This window comes from Malania oleifera, chromosome 1 (assembly GCF_029873635.1).
Source record: "Malania oleifera isolate guangnan ecotype guangnan chromosome 1, ASM2987363v1, whole genome shotgun sequence".
NCBI lineage: Eukaryota > Viridiplantae > Streptophyta > Magnoliopsida > Santalales > Ximeniaceae > Malania > Malania oleifera.
Window position 1 is genome coordinate 117,366,813 of NC_080417.1, and position 20,775 is coordinate 117,387,587.

General features: G+C 35.9%; 1 protein-coding gene across 1 annotated transcript; it reads right to left on the minus strand.

Moving 5' to 3' along the window:
• Positions 1-14,935: 14,935 nt before the first annotated feature.
• Positions 14,936-16,172, minus strand: LOC131152281 (uncharacterized). Its single transcript, XM_058104068.1, has one exon. It carries the CDS (start codon positions 15,785-15,787, stop codon positions 15,155-15,157), a length of 633 nt encoding a protein of 210 aa, XP_057960051.1. The 5' UTR covers positions 15,788-16,172; the 3' UTR covers positions 14,936-15,154.
• Between the last annotated feature and the right edge of the window lie 4,603 nt (positions 16,173-20,775).

Sequence of the window (20,775 nt, forward strand, 5' to 3'; positions counted from 1 at the left end):
CCACTGGTTTCAAAAAGGGTCATTACCTTTTACATGCATTCTAATGAGAGGAGGAGCCACTGACATCATCTTGATGTGTAATGACCCAGAAAATATTGATATTCAAATATTAAAGAGAAAGGAAAAATGGAAACAGGAATAGAAGGAGGCAGTAGACTTCGTCGACGACATCGCATTTTGAAGATAATAACGATAATAATAATTTCAAGGAATTGCCAGAATTCGTTGACGAATACAGGGTTTCGTCGACAAGTATATAAGGAAATTTTTCGATGAATACAGGGCTTCGTCGACGAGTACATAAGAAAATTCGTCAACAAATATAGGGCCTCATCGACGAGAAAGTACCGAGAGGGGTTATGGGGCAGCTTGAATTTCGTCGACGAATACAGGGACTCGCCGATGAATTTATTGAAAGATTCGTTGACGAGATGACGTGTCTCGTCGATGAAGGCCGTAGTATAAAAGTGGGAAAACTCATATTTTTATCATTTATCCACGCCCCTCTCTCTCTCTATGACTCTCTCTCACTTCTCTCTTCGTTTCCAAGCCTGTTTCTCGCCGGATCGAAGATCTGAGGCTACCACGGCACTCCTGGCAAGATTCTCTGCAAGTTTTCCGGAGCTGATTGCTGGAAAAGTTGGGTTGGATTCCCTTCCAATCTCAGGGTAAGACATTTTATTCAATATTTGCCTATCTCTCAGTAATGAGAAATATTGTAGGTAAGAAAATACTGATATTTTGTTCTGGGGGATTGTGTTTTCAGGATGTTGAGTTAGGAACCTAGCGGGTATAGAGCTAGAATTTTATAGGGGCTTTTCAAAACTAAGGTAAGGGAAATATACTATGCTAGGAGTTTTCACAATGCTATTAGAAATTTCATGAACACATGTTTATACCAGTTCATTATACAGTACTTATAGAATATGAGTTTAAATATATGTGTGGCCTGAGTAGATTTTTATCTAATGAAGAAATGTATACAGCTTTCATGATGAATCATACTATACTAGATATACAGATATATATATATATATATATATATATATATATATATATATACATTCACAGAAAAATATACCTGCATATACAGCTTTTATATGAATAGTTTCATGAAACATATATATATATATATATATATGTGTGTGTGTGTGTGTGTGTGTGTGTGTGTGTGTGTGTGTGTGTGTGTGTGTGTACATGTGTGCAGTTCTGTTCAGATCAATATTTATATCACAGTTTTATACAGAACAGTATATACAGAGTTATAGTATGCCATGTTCCTATTACCATAACATACAGAGCATAAAAATAGAGTATATAGACAGAGATACAAGGATAGCATCAAGATGCTATCGATATAGTATACAGAGATTATAGTATTTACAGTATAGAAAGATAACATTATGGTAACTTTGGAAACATGGCAAATACAGTAAAAGAATATATATGTATATAGTATTAGATCCCTGTGGAAAGATTACAGACAGATACAGTACAAATACAGTTTACAGAGCACGGTACCGTTGCTATATACAGATATAGTGCAACCACATATCTTAGATAGTGTGTAGGTACCGTCTAACTGTGCTCGGAGAGGATGCAACTCCCCAGTACGTTGGGTAGAGGGGGCCAGTTAGATGAGGTAGCAGCCAGTCCCGCGCCTAAGAGCGGATGCATTGGCCAAGCTGAGGTAGTGTAGAGTATATTGACTTATCTGGAGGGCCGACCAGATGGAGTCCCGCCTACGGGCCACACAACCCTATCATGAGGGGTCAAATCATGACGTACAGAGTCCCAGGGATAAAATATAGATATGTAAATGTATACAGTTTTACAATATATGATGAGTATAGTATGATATTATCAGTATGAAAAGTAGAAAATACAGACAATACAGTATATCTTAAATTGTGAAAGGAAAATAAGCTTTAGAGATGTTTTATTGCATTACAGTTCAGTACTATTTTTAAGTATTTTTAACTTAGTTGCCACACACTAGTAATAGCATATTTCCACTTACTGAGCGTCGACTCACCCCATTACTTTACCATTTTTCAAGTGAGCCAGTTAGGCGAGCAGATCAGGCTTGCAGATAGAAAGTTGTTTGATCACCCTGGTTATAGGGTGAGTTTTTGTCAGAGTTGAGTATTTTTTAGTAGATGATGCTGGAGGGATATTTTTATGTGACCATGATCTGTATGCATATAGGATTCTGGTATTGCATAGTAAATATGTAAATGGTTGCATGATATGTGTTTCCACTGCTTAGGTATGGATATGGATATGGATATGGATATATATATATATATATATATATATATATATATATATATAATGGTATGAATTTTGAGGTCATTACAATTTGGTATAAGAGCCTAGGTTGCTAGGTTCTGTAGACTTTAGAGTGTAGCGGAAAACAATACCAGAATATAGGAAAGAGATTTGAGGATTTGTTCTAGGATCCGGATACATGATTTCGTGATCGTTTCTGTGTTTTTCCCGGGGTGACGATTTCAGGAAAACCATAGTAAACTGTTGACGAGTCATGTGTTTAGGTTGCAAGAGTGGATTTTGGGGCTAGAATTAGGAGGGATAGTTAATAGAGGATTTGGAGTTTTAGTTAAATAAGTTGGGGCTGTAGGAGGATAGAATTTTGAAACGGTGTTCTATGTGTTTGCAGGATGGACCTAGGAGGCAATAACGCTCACGCCAGTGGGGATGATGGAGCAAGTCCTTCTGGCGTAGCAAATGGAGATTCAGATGCTGTGCTACGCAGTGTGGCTCAGCAAGTTATGGGTGATATAGCTCGGAGCTCTAGAGAGCAAGGAGGTCCATCCTCAGCTCAAGGATGTACCATAGAGAAATTTATGAAGATGAATCCGCCAGCTTTCTCTGGAGCGACTGATCCTGCAGTTGCGGAAAACTGGGTGCAGGAGATAGAGAAGATTCTGACAGTACTCCATTGCACCGACGAGCGGAGAGTTTTATATGCCACATATAGGCTAGCGAGGGAGGCCGAGAGATGGTGGGCAGCCACCATGTTGTTGGAGGAACAGAGAGTTATACCAGTGCAGATGACCTTGGCTCGATTCAAGGACATGTTCTTTGATAGATATTATCCGACTTCAGTCAGAGAGGCTCGAGTACAGGAGTTTCTGAGTCTGTCCCAAGGGGTGTTGACTGTCCCACAGTATGCGGTGAAATTTATTGAGTTCTCTCGCTTCTGCCCCTATATTGTCCCAGGTGAAGTAAAGAAGGCTAAAATGTTTGAGAGAAATTTGAGGCATGATATTTACAGGCAGGTGGCGGTACTGAGGATCCAGGATTTTTCAGAACTGGTTGATAGGGCTACTATAGCGGAGGAGAGTCTATCTGGAGAGATGGAGACATAGAGTCAGAAGAAGAGGGTTGCGCCCTCGAGTTATCAGGCGGGTCCCAGCCGAGGCCCTTGGAGAGGAGGTAGATCTGGGGGAGGCTAGAGACAGATGGTAGAGCACAGGGGATTTTAGAGTAGTCAGCCTCCCACCACTTGTGCCAGGTGTGGACGAAGACACCCAGGTGAATGTCGAATTAGGGAGAATGTTTGCTACCATTGCGGGAGACTCGGTCATATGGCTCGATCATGTCAGATGCCTTCGAATTATGCACAGGCTCCCAGGAAATTTCGAGGTGGATATCAAGTGCCCCGCGGTGGTCAGCAGAGGAACACTGCGCCGGCGATGGTCTATGCATTGACACTAAGAGACGCTGAGACGGCTGGAGACGTTGTCACATGTACTCTTACTGCTTTACCATATAGAATGATTGTTTTGTTTGATACAGGTGACACCCACTCTTTCATATCGGCGGGGTATGTGAGAATAGCTGGAATAAAGACACAACCATTAGATATATAATTGTCAGTGGGCACGCCGATGGGATCTGTGATTAGATGCATGAGGGTACTTCGAAATTTTCCAGTAAGTATTCAGAAGAGAGTGCTGCTAGCCGATCTTGTGGTCCTAGATATGCAGGGGTTTGATGTGATACTGGGCATGGATTGGTTGGCAACTTATCACGCAAGTATTGATTGTCATATGAAGGAAGTGATTTTTAGACCCCCGGGTGAGTCAGAATTTAGATTTGCGGGTTCACGTGTAAGTGCCTCACCACAGCTACTGTCGGCTATTCAGGTGAGGAGATTATTACAGGATGGTTGCCAGGGGTATGTTGCATACATAAAAGAATTTCCAAAAGAAGAATTGGAACAAGCTGACACACCAGTAGTGCGAGAATTTTCAGATGTATTTCCATAAGAATTGCCTGGTTTGCCACTAGATCATGAGATTGAGTTCACTATAGACTTGTTGCCGGGATCTGCACCAGTATCTAAAACACTGTACCGTATGGCCCCAATTGAGTTAAAAGAATTAAAAGATCAGTTACAGGAGTTACTGGATAAAAGTTTCATTAGGCTTAGTGTGTCGCCCTGGGGAGCACCAGTTCTGTTCATGAAGAAGAAATATGGAACCATGAGATTGTGCATCGATTATAGGGAAATAAATAAATTGACAGTCAAGAATAAATATCCTCTCCCTAGGATAAATGATTTATTTGATCAGCTCCAGGGGACCCTGATTTACTCTAAGATTGATCTGCTGTCAGGTTACCATCAGATGAAAGTTAAGGCAGAGGACATCTCGAAGACCGCATTTCGTACCAGGTATGGGCATTACGAGTTTTTAGTGATGCCATTTGGGTTAACTAATGCACCAGCGGTTTTTATGGATTTGATGAATCGGGTATTCCACCAGTATTTGGACCAGTTTGTGGTGGTGTTTATTGATGATATATTGGTCTACTCAAGGAGTTGGGAGGAGCATGAGCATCATTTGAGGCTAGTGTTGCAGGTATTAAGGGAAAGGAAATTATATGCAAAATTCAAAAAATGTGAGTTTTGGTTAAGGCATGTCACATTTCTTGGCCACGTGATTTCAGAAGCAGGAATATCAGTTGATCCGAGTAAAATAGAGGCAGTGGTGAATTGAGAGAGGCTGGGAAATGTTCAGGAAGTCAAGAGTTTTCTGGGGTTAGTAGGTTATTACCGACGTTTTGTGGATGGTTTCTCCAAGCTATCAGGTCCATTGACACGACTTACGAGGAAAAATGTAAAATTTGAATGGACTGATGACTGTGAGCGGAGCTTTCAAGAGTTAAAGCAGCGGTTAGTTTCAGCTCCAGTACTGACTATTCCATCAGGGGAGGATTGTTTTGTGATATATAGTGATGCCTCTTTGAAGGGTCTTGGATGCGTGTTGATGCAACACGGCAGGGTCATTGCTTATGTGTCCAGACAACTTAAAGAATATGAGAAAAATTATCTTGTCCATGATTTAGAGCTTGCTGCAGTGGTGTATGCTCTCAAGATCTAGAGGCATTATTTATATGGCGGAAAGTGCGAGATTTTCACGGATCACAAGAACTTGAAATATTTCTTCACTCAAAAAGAGTTGAATATGCGGCAAAGAAGGTGGCTTGAACTTATAAAAGACTATGATTGCACGATTAATTATCACCCAGGAAAAGTGAACGTAGTGGAAGATGCTCTTAGCAGAAAATCAGGGGGATTCATACTGGCAACCATGGAGATTCAGCACTCAATTCTGGTGGATTTGGAGAGGCTCAGTATAGAATTAGTGGAGGAGAGTCCTCGGACAGTTATTGTCAGTCTAGTAGTGCAGCCCACGCTTTACGAGAGGATTAAAGCAGCTCAGGGTGATGATGCAGAGTTGACAGCGGTGATGGCTAGAGTACGTGATGGTCAGGGTGAGGAGTTCAGTATATCAGATGACGGAACTCTGCGATTCCGTACTAAGCTATGTATTCTTGCAGATGCTGAGATCAGGAGGACTATACTAGAGGAGGCTCACAAATCCCTATACACGGTCCATCCCGGAAGTATTAAGATGTACAGGGACCTGCGAGAGTATTTCTGGTGGAGTGGACTGAAGAGAGAAATAGTCGAATTTGTTCAACAGTGTTTACGTGTCAGCAAGTTAAAGCTGAACACCAGAGACCAGCAGGACAGTTGCAGCCGTTGTTTATTCCAGAGTGGAAGTGGGACCACGTTTCGATGGATTTTGTTGTGGGGTTACCACCAATGCGGCAGGGATTAAATGCAATTTGGGTAGTTGTTGATCGTTTGATGATGACTGCCTATTTCATCCCTATTAAAATCAGTTATTCCATGGACAGACTGGCAGAGATATATGTTCAGGAGATAGTTCGTGTTTATGGAGTGCCAGTATCCATAGTCTCGGAACGAGACCCTTGGTTTACTTCACGATTCTGGAAAAGTTTTTAGCTATGGGTACACAGTTAGCTTTTAGCACTGCTTTTCATCCTCAGATAGATGGTCAGACTAAGAGGACAATTCAGATATTAGAGGATATGCTTCGTGCCTGTGTGCTTGATTTTGGGGGCAGTTGGATCCAATATATGTCGTTAGTGGAATTTGCTTACAATAATAGCTATTAGGCTAGTATTGGCATGGCTCCATACGAAGCGTTATATGGCAGGAGATGTTGATCTCCTCTTTTCTGGGATGAAGTAGGTGAAAGGCGAGTTTTGGGTCTTGAGATAATATAACAGGTGTCCGACAAAGTCCGATTAATTAGAGAAAGAATCAGTACAACACAGAGTTGGCAGAAAAGCTATGTAGACACTCGCCGCCGAGAGTTGGAATTCGATGTGGGAGATCGAGTATTTTTGAAGATAGCTCCTCTGAAAGGAGTTATGAGATTTGAGAAGAAGGGCAAGTTAAGCCCTAGGTATATTGGCCCTTTTGAGATACTTAAGAGAATAGGGTCAGTTGCCTATAGGCTAGCTTTACCGCCAACTTTGGCTCGTATTCATGACGTGTTTCATGTTGCCATGTTAAGGAAATACGTCCCAAACCCATCCCACATCATTAGCTATGCAGAGATAGAGCTTAAGGATTCATTAGCGTATAAAGAAGTACTAGTACAGATTTTGGATAGAAAGATACAAACCTTACGTACAAAAGAAATACAGTTAGTTAAAGTTTTGTGGAAGAATCATGCTATAGAGGAAGCTTCTTGGGAGCTTGAGGAGCATATTAGACAGAGATACCTGCAGTTGTTTCAAAAGGTGTAGAGGTACTCAGGTAAAGTATAATAGTTAGATAGGTTTCTTTTGCAGGTACATGTACTGATTTTATTTAGTAGATAGTTTTTAGTTTATATATGTAATTTCCCAGAACATAAATGTAACCACGGTATTCCTCCACCACAAGTGAGGGCAGGAAATAAAATAAGTAGACCCTTTTTCTTCTATAGAATGATGGAGTATATTGATGGGATACAGCTAGTAAATTTCGAGGACGAAATTTTATAAAGAGGGGAGAATGTAACGACTCAGAAAATATTGATATTCAAATATTAAAGAGAGAGGAAAAATGGAAATAGGAACAGAATGAGGCAGTAGACTTCGTCAACGACATCGCATTTTGGAGATAATAACGATAATAATAATTTCAAGGAATTGCCCAAATTCATCGACGAATACAAGGTTTCGTCGACCAGTATATAAGGAAATTCGTCAACGAATATAGGGCTTCATCGACGAGTACATAAGGAAATTCGTCAACGAATACAGGGCCTCATCGATGAGAAAGTACCGAGAGGGGTTATGGGGTAGCCTGAATTTCGTCGACGAATACAGGGACTCGTCGACGAATTTATTGAAAGATTCGTCGACGAGATAACGTGTCTCGTCGACGAAGGCTGCAGTATAAAAGTGGGAAAACTCATATTTTTATCATTTATCCATGCCCCTCTCTCTCTCTCTACGACTCTCTCTCACTTCTCTCTTCGTTTCCGAGCCTGTTTCTCTCCGGATCGAAGATCTGAGGCTACCACGGCACTCCTGGCGAGATTCTTTGCAAGTTTGCCGGAGCTGATCGCTGTAAAAGTTGGGTTGGATTTCGTCTCAATCTCAAGGAAAGACATTTTATTCAATATTTGCCTATCCCTTAGTTATGAGAAATGTTGTAGGTAAGAAAATACTGATATTTTGTTCTGAGAGATTGTGTTTTCAGGATGTTGAGTTAGGAACCTAGCGGGTATAGAGCTAGAATTTTATAGGGGTTTTTCAAAAATAAGGTAAGGAAAATATGCTATGCTAGGAGTTTTCATAATGCTATTAGAGATTTCATAAACACATGTTTGTACCAGTTCATTATACAGTACTTATAGAATATGAGTTATAATACATGTGTGGCCTGAGTAGATTTTTTATGTAATGAAGAAATATATATAACTTTCATTGTAGACATCCTATTTTTGCCCTAACCAAATAGAACACGGGTTCCCTCTTATTATTTTCATTATTATTATTATTACCTTATTTTTATTATTATTATTATTATTATTATTATTATTATTTTATTATTATTATTATCATTAGTATTTTTATTATTACTTTCTTATAATCATTTTTATTTATTATTATTTATTACCAGTATTATTATTAGTATTACTTTACTATTATTATTTTGGATATTTTTATTATTATTATTATTATTTTTACTTTTATTATTATTACTATTATTATTTTTATTTTTTTACTTTTATTATTATTATTATTATTTTATTGTCATTATTTTTAGTATTTCTTTTACTATTACTATTAGTATTATTATTATTATTATTATTATTATTATTATTATTATTATTATTATTATTATTATTATTTTACTGATAGTATCTTTATTATTTTTATTTTTACTACAATTATTTATTATTATTTACTGTTAGTAGTATTATTATTACTATTATTATTATTACCTTATTGATTTTATTATTATTACTATCCTTATATTATTATTATAATAATAATTATTATTACTATTTTCATTATTACCATAAGAGTAAAAGCAGAAAAAGAAAAGAAAAAGAAAAACAAAATAAAAAAGAAGAGTCTAGGTTTCCTAATTTTTTTTATAGAGGGAGGCGCACAGGCAGAGCCAAAACCAAGAAAAAAAAAACCTGGCCTTTGATCATTTTTCTTCGCTGCCCAGCCGCAAACCACACCGGTCTTCTCAATTGCTTCCTTTATTCTTCTTCCATTTCCATTCCCCATCTCGCCAACTCCCCACCCAGCAAAACCTCCATCGCCACCTTCTGTTCCATCCATCCCTCTGTAGCTAAGCACCATAACTTCAAGAGGAGCCCTGACGCGTCTCTATTCTCTACCCAGCAACCGGCGCCTTGGGCGATGCCTCCACCACTCGCCGTTTCCGCTGTCATCACACAAGCAGTAGCTCCACCGTCATACGACCTCACCGGCGAGCCCCTACAGCAGTTGAATCTCCTCCATCAACCTTCACGGCCAGTCAGCAAAGCCACGACTCCAGCCACCGGTGGCCTCCCCTACTGCACCGACCACCCCCACAGCAGCCAACCACCAGAAACCCGAACAGCTCCATCATAGCCGCCCCCCTGCTGCCATTCGTGAGCCATCTCCAGACCTCATGAGTCCCCTGTAAGTCTCTGCACACACCACACACGCACACACTGTACTCAGACAGAGCGCACACGCACTCACACTATCACATACATGCCTGTATACATATGTATATATATATATATTTGATTTGTTTGGGGTTTTGACATGTAAAGTTTAAATTTTTTTTATTGTATATTTAATTAGAGCTTTATATATGATATATCTAACATTAATCTATTTTTCGCAGGAATTTTTTTTCACTTTTTTGCAATAATATTAATTTAGGTTTCATATATATATATATATATATATATATATATTTGATGTTAATTTATTTTATTTTATTTTCTTTTTTGCAGGGTTTGTTTTTGTCATAATATTCATTTAGGTTTAAATTTTTATTGTTTACATTAATGCATGTTAAATAATGAATATTATTGTCTTTTATTGTAGTATTTTCATTATTGTGTGATGTTTTGGTATGTTGTTCGTTATCATGTTTATATCTTTCCTATGTCCATTATATATATATATATATATATTATGGTATTTATAGGTATTACTATGATCATACATTATTATGTTTGTCTTTAGGCGTAGTTTATTAGGTTTATCTTTGTCATTATGTTTTCATTACTCTTATGGTAGTATTTATATTGTAGTTTATAATTATTAGTTTATTATTATGGTATTTTAGTATTATTATTAGTTTATATGGTATTTTTAAGTATTTAAGTTCGTATTATATGTTTATGAATTACATGGTATTACTACTAATATTTAGTATCATTTATTAGGGTATTTTTTTTAGTATTTTAATATATAAGGTACTACTTCATATAGTATCTTTAGGATATTTGGTAGTACCTATTAGGGTGTTTTTAGTACTTTCAATATATTATGTATTATTTTTATTTTTATTTTTAGTATCTTTAGTATTGTAGTATATATGGTATTTTATTACCTATTTTGACATTTGTAATATTTTAGTAGTTGTTGATTATCCTATTATCATATATTAAAATCTCCCATACTAATATTTTCATATGAAAAATTCTATAGAATTTCAAAATTTGGAAGCGTATTTTCTAAATATTTTCTTGATTTTTATCCCTATGATTTTAATGCTGGGGTATGAGCTTTCGGGCTTCACGTACCTTTAGTTCTGAGGGAATAAGTAAATATTTAGATTTTACATATATTTTTGTATTATTTATTTACTTATTTATTTATTTATTCACTTTGCATGTGTACTAATAAATTTACTAGAGGAGTAATTTTAAAGACTTTTTAGATTAACTTAGGGATAATTCTAAATTAATTAGGTACCATTCGTAAGAACGGGCACGTAGGGGGTGCTCGTACCTTCCCCTCATGTAACCGAACTCCCGACTTCACCTCTGGTAACATAGACCCATTCTACCCCTAATGGGGTAGTAATAATGTGTTCTAACCACACTAAAGGTTAGTGGCAACTCCGACATTCCATATTTTTCCTTGAAAATTAAAATTAATTTTTATTTCGCCGCCCAGGGCACACGCACTCACTGGGACGTCGCGACATTCATGATGAATCATACTATACTAGATATACAGATATATATATATATATATATATATATATATATATATATAAATTCACAGAAAAATGTACCTGCATATACAACTTTTATATGAATAGTTTCATGAAACAGATATATATATATATATATATATATATGTATATATATATATGTGTGTGTGTGTGTGTGTGTGTGTGTGTATGTGTACAGTTCTGTTCAGATCAGTATTTATATCACAGCTTTATACAGAACAGTATATACAGAGTTATAGTATGTCATGTTCCTATTACCATAACATACATAGCATAAAAACAGAGTATATAGACAGAGATACAGGGGTAGCATCAAGATGCTACCGATATAGTATACAAAGATTACAGTATTTACAGTATAGAAAGATAACATTATGGTAACTTTGGAAACATGGCGAATACAGTAAAAGAATATATATGTATATAGTATCAGATCCCTGTGGAAAGATTACAGACAGATACAGTACAAATACAGTTTACAGAGCACAGTATCGTTGCTATATACAGATAGAGTGCAACCACATATCTTAGATAGTGTGTGGGTACCGTCTAACTGTGCTCAGAGAGGATGCAGCTCCCCAGTACACTGGGTAGAAGGGGCCAGTTAGATGAGGTAGCAGCCAGTCCCGTGCCTAGGAGAGGATGCAGTTTGGCCGGACTGAGGTTGTGTAGAGTATATTAACTTATCTAGAGGGCTGACCAGATGGAGTCCCACCTACGGGCCGCACAACCCTGTCAAGTCATGACGTACAGAGTCATAGGGATAAAATATAGATATGTAAATGTATACAGTTTTACAGTATATGATGAGTATAGTATGATATTATCAGTATAAAAAGTAGAAAATACAGACAATACAGTGTGTCTTAAATTGTGAAAGGAAAATATGCTTTATAGATGTTTTATTGCATTACAGTTCAGTACTATTTTTAAGTATTTTTAACTTAGTTGCCACACACTAGTAATAGCATATTTCCACTTACTGAGCGTCAACTCACCCCATTACTTTACCATTTTTCAGGTGAGCCAGTTAAGTGAGCATATTAGACTCGCGGATAGAAAGTTATTTGATCACCCTAGTTATAGGGTGAGTTTTTGTCAGAGTTGAGTATTTTTTAGTAGATGATGCTGGAGGGATATTTTTATGTGACCATGATCTGTATGCATATAGGATTCTGGTATTGCATAGTAAATATGTAAATGGTTGCATGATATGTGTTTCCGCTGCTTAGGTATGGATATGAATATATATATATATATATATATATATATATATATATATATATAAATGGTATGAATTTTGAGGTCATTACATGACAAGTTTGACACAATAGTTGTTCCATCTTCGCTTTCCAGTTCTTTATGGCTTCCAACTCTACTCCCAAGCCCATCATATGATCCAAAGGTATGTTTTTGCACATATTTAGGTATTTTTAGGGTTTTGATTATTGTCTTATTAGGGCTTTGATTAGTCCATGTTATTATTGCATGTTATTTTTAGGGTTTTAATTTATTTCCATATTATTATCATATATTGTTTTAGAGTTAAATTATTTCCATGTTATTAGTGTTATATATATTGCATGTTATTTTTAGGGTTTTGATTTATTTCCACATTATTATTATATATTATTTTTAGGGTTGGATTATTTCCATGTTATTATTGTATATTTAGGGTTTCCTTTATTGTTATTGTTAATATTAAGATTCTCATTAGGGTATGATGTTATTACGGTTTTTGCTTATTATTGTTAAGGTATTGATTATTATTATTATATATATATATATATATATATATATATATATATATATTAAGATATGGGTTATTATTATTATGGTACGCATTATTATTATGTATATATTAAAGTATATGTTATTATTATTATTATTATTATTATTATTATTATTATTATTATGTGTTATTAATTATATGATATGTGTATTATTATTATGATAGTATATTTTATTATGATTATTATAGTATGGTATTATTATTTACATGTTATTAATATTATAGTATATGTTATATATACATATATATATATATATATATATAATTATAGTGTTATTATTATGGTATTGTATTATTATTTACGTGTTATTAATATTATGGTATATGTTATATATATATATATATATATATATTATAGTGTTATTATTATGGTAGTGTATTATTATTATTATTATTATTATTATTTCATTTTATACCATATGTTTATATTTTGTACTAGGTATTGCAGTATTTATTTTTAAGCATTTTTTGTATTATATTATTATGTATATTTGTGTGGGTGCGTCCCTATGACTTTAAAAAGGGTAATGGGCATTTCAGGCATCACCTGTATTGAGAGGGTTTTTTTAACGAGATCCTCATTTTTGGAGGGTCTTATTAGACATTCCTAAATTACACCCAGTTTTGATTATAATTTATAAAAATGTGTATATTTGTTTTTTTATTTAATTGTATATATTTGTTAATTTGTTAATTTAAAAGGAGTAAATTAAAGGTTATCAAAATTTAATTCGAGGATAATTCTTAGTTAATTAGGTACCGTTTGTTGAACCGGTGCGTAGGGGGTGCGAATACCTTCACCAGTATAACCAAACTCCCAATCTCATTCTTGGTATACGTAGACCGATGCTATTCGTAATTAAGTAGTAATGATGTGTTCTAACCGCACCAAGATAAGTAGGTTAGTGGCGACTCCAAACTCCAAATTTCTCTAGAAAAAAAACGTATTTTTTAATACCCTCGCATCCCGGGGCACCTCGTTCCCGGGATGCTGTGACAATATACATTAGTACTTTAATTAGCAGTGATGAGTTTGATGTTGAAAGTTCCTTCTTTCGTTTGCATTCATTTAAAACGAGGAGTTAATAAGACAATTTTGTTTTATTTTAATTTTTTTAGGTTTATTTATTGCAGTACTATTTTGGAGTCATATAATTTAGTAAAGTTATGACTATATTTTGCACTTTAACCAATCATCGCTCAATCATATTGCTCTCTAATTTTGAGGACAGTAGGTAAAATATATTTTGTACAAATGAACAAGTTTTGTTTTTATTTTTATTACCTTTATTATGAAGCATTAGTATTTTGCGTTATAGAATGTAATGTCCGGTAGGGCTGCAGTCCCCCCCCCCCCCTCCCAAACTTAGATTATTTTTTGTCTAAATTCATAAATTTAAATTCAAAATTTGAAATTCATTTTGTAATATAATTTCAAAACATTTTGCATGAGAACATAGAAAATGGATCGAAATATAGATATTTGAAGTTTGGACTTCAAAATTAGATGTCTAAATTTTTTTAAAAAAATGCAGCAAACTTATATTGGTTTTTGTCCTAGTTAGCAAATTTAAATTCAAAACTTAAATTTTGCTCCCATATACAAATTTAGAATATTTTAAATGAGAACATACAAGTATGAGTCATTTTTTCATAGTTAAATAAATTTTAAGCTTGAAACTTATATGAGTTGAGATCATGAGTTGTATGATCATGAGCCCATATTTTTGGGGCCCACAATCTAACGGCCATTTAGCCCATTTCTGTATTCTGCATGATGTAATGAGCTGGGCCGAATCATTATATAGAACACTCATTTGTAGTTTGCCGTGAAAATGGCGGTTGGATGTATCTGTTATGATTTCTGAACGTCATTGATTTTACCCAAACGAGGTCAATACCATAACGTCACCTCAACGGCTAGTAATTTCTACGCCTGATTTCTTTTCCAAAAATATCACCATCTTCTTCTCATTTATCATTTTTTTCTGAAAAAGGCCAAAAAAAAAATGCAGCAATCAAAGTAGCAATACGCTCAGTAGTAAATGCTCATAAAAACACAGCTTGCATTTGGCAGAAGCACACAATGTGGCACGCAACGAAACAAAACATCCAATCAAACATTAGTTCGCCCTATATACACCACAAAAAATTATTAAAACATAAAGATGAACTGTTCAGCAAGTACTGCGGCATCTATGGCCGGCCGACGCTTTTCACCGACCACCGTTTTCATTCTCCGTCCATTTCCGGCCTGAAATTCACACACCGTTAATAATTCCGGAAATATCAATACACGAGGAACCTTGATCGTTTTTCGGCGAGTCCAGCTGAATCCAGACCGCATTTTCCGGCTCACGAGACGGCGAAGGGGGCGGAGTGTAGTAGGGCGGCGAAGAACAAGGCGTGGAAAATGGCGTCGTTTCGCTCACACCCACCGTTGCAGTCGCCTCCGCTAAGCTTCGGGCCACCTCAAAGCACTCTTCCAACAACACCGTTTTGGTCTTCGGCTCTTTCTCTGCCGAAGAACACTTCTCGGATTCCATACCCTCTCTCTCCTCTTCTTTTATAGTGTACAGAACCCTCGACGGTCCGTACATATGCCATTTTAGCACGTCTGCTACTTCCGGCGACGGAGGCGTCGACTCGGGAGCTCCGCCGGGTTCGACTCGGGACTGGGTTTTCAAGCAGGAGAAACAGAGGTGCTCCTTGGAGGGCGTGGTTGCCGCGTATGAGAGACGATCGCCGTGAAACTCCGGGTCTTCGGCTGTGACTGTCTGTCGTCGGAACCTTCTCCGGCACCAGAGGATGTAGCAGAGCTCGGCGAGCATGGCCGCCAGAAAAAGCATGAACAGTACGATCAGCACCGTAACGAGCGTCCCTGGACCGTTCATGATTTCGTCACCAATGAGATAGAGAGCCGCTGGATCGACTGCTTTTAGGAAGGCTTTCGTTTTTAAGCGACGGGTGACCGGGGAGTGACCGGCTAGGATGGGAGAAGTGAGCGGATTGTGGCCGCACAGGAGCTAGGTGTAGCCGGTTGCAGGTGATGGCCTGCAACGGATAATTTGGAAAAAAAAGTCTTTTGGAAAATTAAGACTTGAGAGAGAGAGAGAGAGAGAGAGGTGATGTGTGGATTTGGTTTTAAATTTTGAATTGGTTAGGGGAGGATCTGCTGATGTTGGGTAAATAGGAGAAAAGAAAGGAGCCACCAAAAGTAAAAGGTCTCTAAGGGTGTTTTTGTCTTTCTCTTTTTAATGAATAAATTATTAATTTATTTATGTATTTTATTTCTATCCTACTAAAATTATTACTAGTTAATAAGTAAAGTCACAAAAAGTTTTTAAGACAGAAGGAGTTTTGCCTTCTTTATTTTAAAGTATCTTTATCATTAATTTTTCTTAATTCTTGAAGTTTTATAAACTGACTTATTTCACATAAAAATATACAATTAAAGTATAACAATAAGTAAAAATAAAGAGTGAATAACTATTTAGTCTTGTGAATGAATTAAATGAAGATATTACACATGCATTGTATGTGTGTAACGTAAGGGTTGTGCGGCACTCATCAAGAGTTCTTCCCTAACTAAGTTTGCCAATGATTACACGTTTTAGCTTGCAAATACAAGTATCATATAAGTCTCGGTAACCACAAGTAAACCTAAAAGTACCATTACAAACAATCATAGGTCATATAGGTAAGAGACACTCATATAAAAGATATTCATAGATCAACAAGGTACATCACAATCCAAGATAATGCAACACAACAATGAAAATAACTACTTTTTCTATTCAATTAAGATAACAATCATTCAAGCATTAACACAAGTAATTTGACGTCCATTATAAATCCTAGGAGAATAAATGTAAAACAATCTCCCCCCCCCCCTCCCATCATTTATCCCATTGCATTGTCACCCCCTAACATCCTTCCTCACTTGTTTTATTGACGTTCTCATTGATTTATCGTAAGAAGTCTTGAGTTCTTAGATTCTGGTGTTGCCGTCTTAGAGTTTAGGAAGTCTGGAATTTTTTCATGGCATGTTGGAGGTTTTCTATCTTCTTCCAGCTGTCCTCTTCTTCTCCCAACCCTATCCATATGACCAAGTACTGTTGATGTTGAAGATCTTCTTCGTTACAACTCTCTCTACAAGGATCTCCTCGACATCTTTGATTGCAGTCTTCCTTATGGAAATGGTTGATCTCCTTGACTTCTAATGGCATGGATCTTCTTCATCAACATGGAATAATTTTAAGTTTTTGACGTGAAATACTAGATGGACTACTCATCTATGGTTCTTCATCTACTATGATTGTTCAAGTCAATAAGATGCATGCCCAACCTTTTACATCACCTTGATTGGGTCTTCATATTGTCATAAAAGTCTTTTGTCCTTTGCACAAAGAAATTGAAATATTTCTAGTGGCACTTTTATAAGCAAGAGGTCTCTAGCTTTAATTTGTTGTGATCATCACCTTTGTCCGCCCATTCCTTCACGTGTTTTGAAGCTTTTTCCAACTGAGCTTGAGTGACCTTTGTGTTTAGTAACTAGATCTTTGTGAATTGGGATGATTTTGAGCAATTTCCACTATATGGACTGTCAAGAGTGTGTGAGGGAGTTGGTTGTTGACCTCTCACAATCTCAAAAAGACTTTTATTTGCTGCAGAAGATTTAATAGAATTAAAGTGAAATAGCATTGTATCTAATAGTAAAACACAAATTTTCTGGTTGGAGTTCACAAGGTGTCGTAAGTATTCTTCCAATATCCCATTAAAGCTTTCTATTTGGCCATCTATTTGAGGGTGGTAGCTTGTGGAAAGATTAAGCCTTGATTCCATCAAGCAAAAGAGTTCTCTCCAAAACCCACCAACGAATCTTACATCTTTATCGCTAATTAGACTCTCTAGGACTCCCCAATACTTCACCATATGCTTAAAGAATAACTAGGCTATCTTTTTTGTGGAACATGGCTTTGATACAAGTACAAATGTCGAGTACTTAAAAAATCGATCAATTACCACCAAGATAGTGTTATGGTTCTCTACTTTTGGTAATGAGGAAATGAAATATAGACAGACACTTTCTCATGGTCTTATTGGTACTAGCAAAGGTTCCAACAATCCTGTTCCTGGGGTCTTCTTTCTCTTCACCTTGTCTTGCAGACAAAATCAAACTTTTTTTGGTATACCTTACTACACCATATTCCATATGTGGCCAGTAGTACCCCTGTGCAATTAGTGCTTGAGTTCATCGCCATCTCAGGCGTCCTACCCACAATGTGCCATGACATTCTTTTAATAATGCATTCCATAAGTTTCGAGCTTTGGGCACACATAGTCGCCTTCCTTTTGGCATTAATAGACCATCTTCAATCCAAAATTGTCATGTCTTCCCTTCTTCTACCAGTTTGATCAATACCTAGGCCTACTGGTCTATTCTCAAGTGTTTGTTGATGAGTTTCTTCATGGATAGAGTAGCCCTACTAGTCGATAGATGACTTATGAACTCTAATGCTATCAATTCTGTTTTCCTATTTAAAGCATAAGTCATCTAATTTGTCTTCCCTGCATTGTATTCAAATTCAAAATCTAATTTAGCTAGTTTCTCTTGCCAATGGGTTTGTTTCATAGTTAGTTCTGGTTGTCACGAGAAGTGTGTGAAAACTATGTTATATGGATCTTTACCACAAATATATACCCCAAAAGATAGTGCCTCAAAACCTGGAGACAGTGCACCACAACTAGAAGTTTCTTCCCTTAGGCTGTATAGCCCCATTCGACGCGTATTAGTTTTGGACTTTCAAAAGCAACTAGATGCCCTTCTTGCAAAATTACTCCCCCTAGTGCAAAGTAAGATGCATCTGCTTGTCTTCAAATGACTTCATCATGTTAGGAAGGATTAGCATGGGATCCCCTGCCATTTTTTTCTTCAGTTTATCAAACACCAATTGACAATCTTCTAACCACCCCAATTTGACCCTCATTTTCAATAAGCCGATCAATGTACGATTCTTATAGAGTACCCCTATTTGAACTTCCTACAGTAGTTGCAAGTTTTAAAAAGGATTGTAGCTTACGGATGGATGTAGGTGGTTTCTACTCACAAATGGTTTGTACCTTAGTCGGACCCATTTGTGTGACGACCTCAAAAATAATATACATGTAAGTATAAAAAATTAAAAATTAAAAATAATTAAATTAAATTAAAATTTAAAAATAAAAATAATTAATTAATCAATTAATAATTATTAATTAAATAATATCATATAATATAATAATATTATAATATATATATATATATATATATATAAGTAACCTGAAGGATCTTGAAGGAAATTTTTTTCCTGAGAACCCCCCTTTGCAATCCGTCTCTCTCTCTCTCTCTCTCTCTCTCTCTCTCTCTCTCTCTCTCTCTCTTTTCCATTTCTCGGTGAAATTGAAGAACATACATCATTCTCGAGTCTCAGCTCTGTTCTTCAAAGATTTAACCGGAGAAATTTCATCTTTTGCATGTCATAGGCACCACTCCAGAGTTAGGATAAGTGAGTTAGATTATGTCAGGTTTTATTTTAAAATATGTCTGATTTAAATTGATTATTTTTATTTTAATTATATCAAGATGTCTAAATTAAATTATACAGCGGGGATTTGATCATATTTGGGTTTTTCAAAATATATTCGAGATTAAATTTAAATATGGACAGTTGATCATACCTGTGTTTTTATTTAAATCTACCAATATATATATATATATATATATATATATATATATAAGAATTTCATAGGCAAGTTATGGAATTATAATTATTATATAAATTATGTGGCATGACTTTATTTTATTTTATTGCATAATTGAGCAAGATTGTGAATTTTACGGTATTATATTTATTACGTAGTTGATTGAGAATAATGATGAGTGTTGAGTCAGGTGTAATCCCAAGAGGGGGGGTGGGGTGAATTGGGTATTTAAAAAATTTTAAGGCACTTAGTTACCTCTTACACCCTTCTTATAAATTTACTAATAAATTCTTGTTACTCAATTACTTAAGTGCAAGACTATCCTATCTATGCATGCAATATACACAAATTAAATGCAATGCTAAAAAATAAAGAGTGAAGGGAAGAGAGAAGACAAACACAGTTTTACGAGGTTCAGCCGACTTGGCCTACATCCTCGCCTTGAGCAACCACTCAAGGATTCACTAAAACCCTGCTCCTTAAAGTGGGATGGAGCTTCCCATACAATCTGCTGCTTACAAAAGGCACAACTTCCTCCTACTCCGCTGCTTACAAGAGATACAACTCTCTTCTCACACACCGGTTCACACCCCGAACCGTGTATACAAAAACAACACTCAAGACAATGCTTCTAACAAAAGCTTGTGAGTACAATTCAAATTCCTAACACATTAACATATGATATAACTTGAAACTCATGAATGTATGAAAAACGATACAATCGTTTGATGTATGATAAGCGTTAACACACAAATTCGTATTTAATCAAAACTCCCAAGTAAAAATATATTTGAAATGCCTTGGAGTTAACTAGGGTTCTTGGTTCACTTTGTAAAGATGCAAAAGTATGTTTGAAGTGAACTCGTTAACAAAATCTTTGTCTTGAATACAAACTCAATCAAAATCACAAAGCTTTATTTCATGTATTCAATCACAAACTGAGAATATTAATTTTCAGAAAATATCCCTCAATTAAATGTATAGTTGTGAGTACCAAGGATATTTAATCAAGTAGTAATATAACTAAAATATAGATCCTTTAGAAAACACACACTTGAATCAAAAATCAATCAAGCAAGTTAAATAAGTTTTCTCAAGTAATGATCTTCTCAAAAATCAATTTTTATACATATAAGAA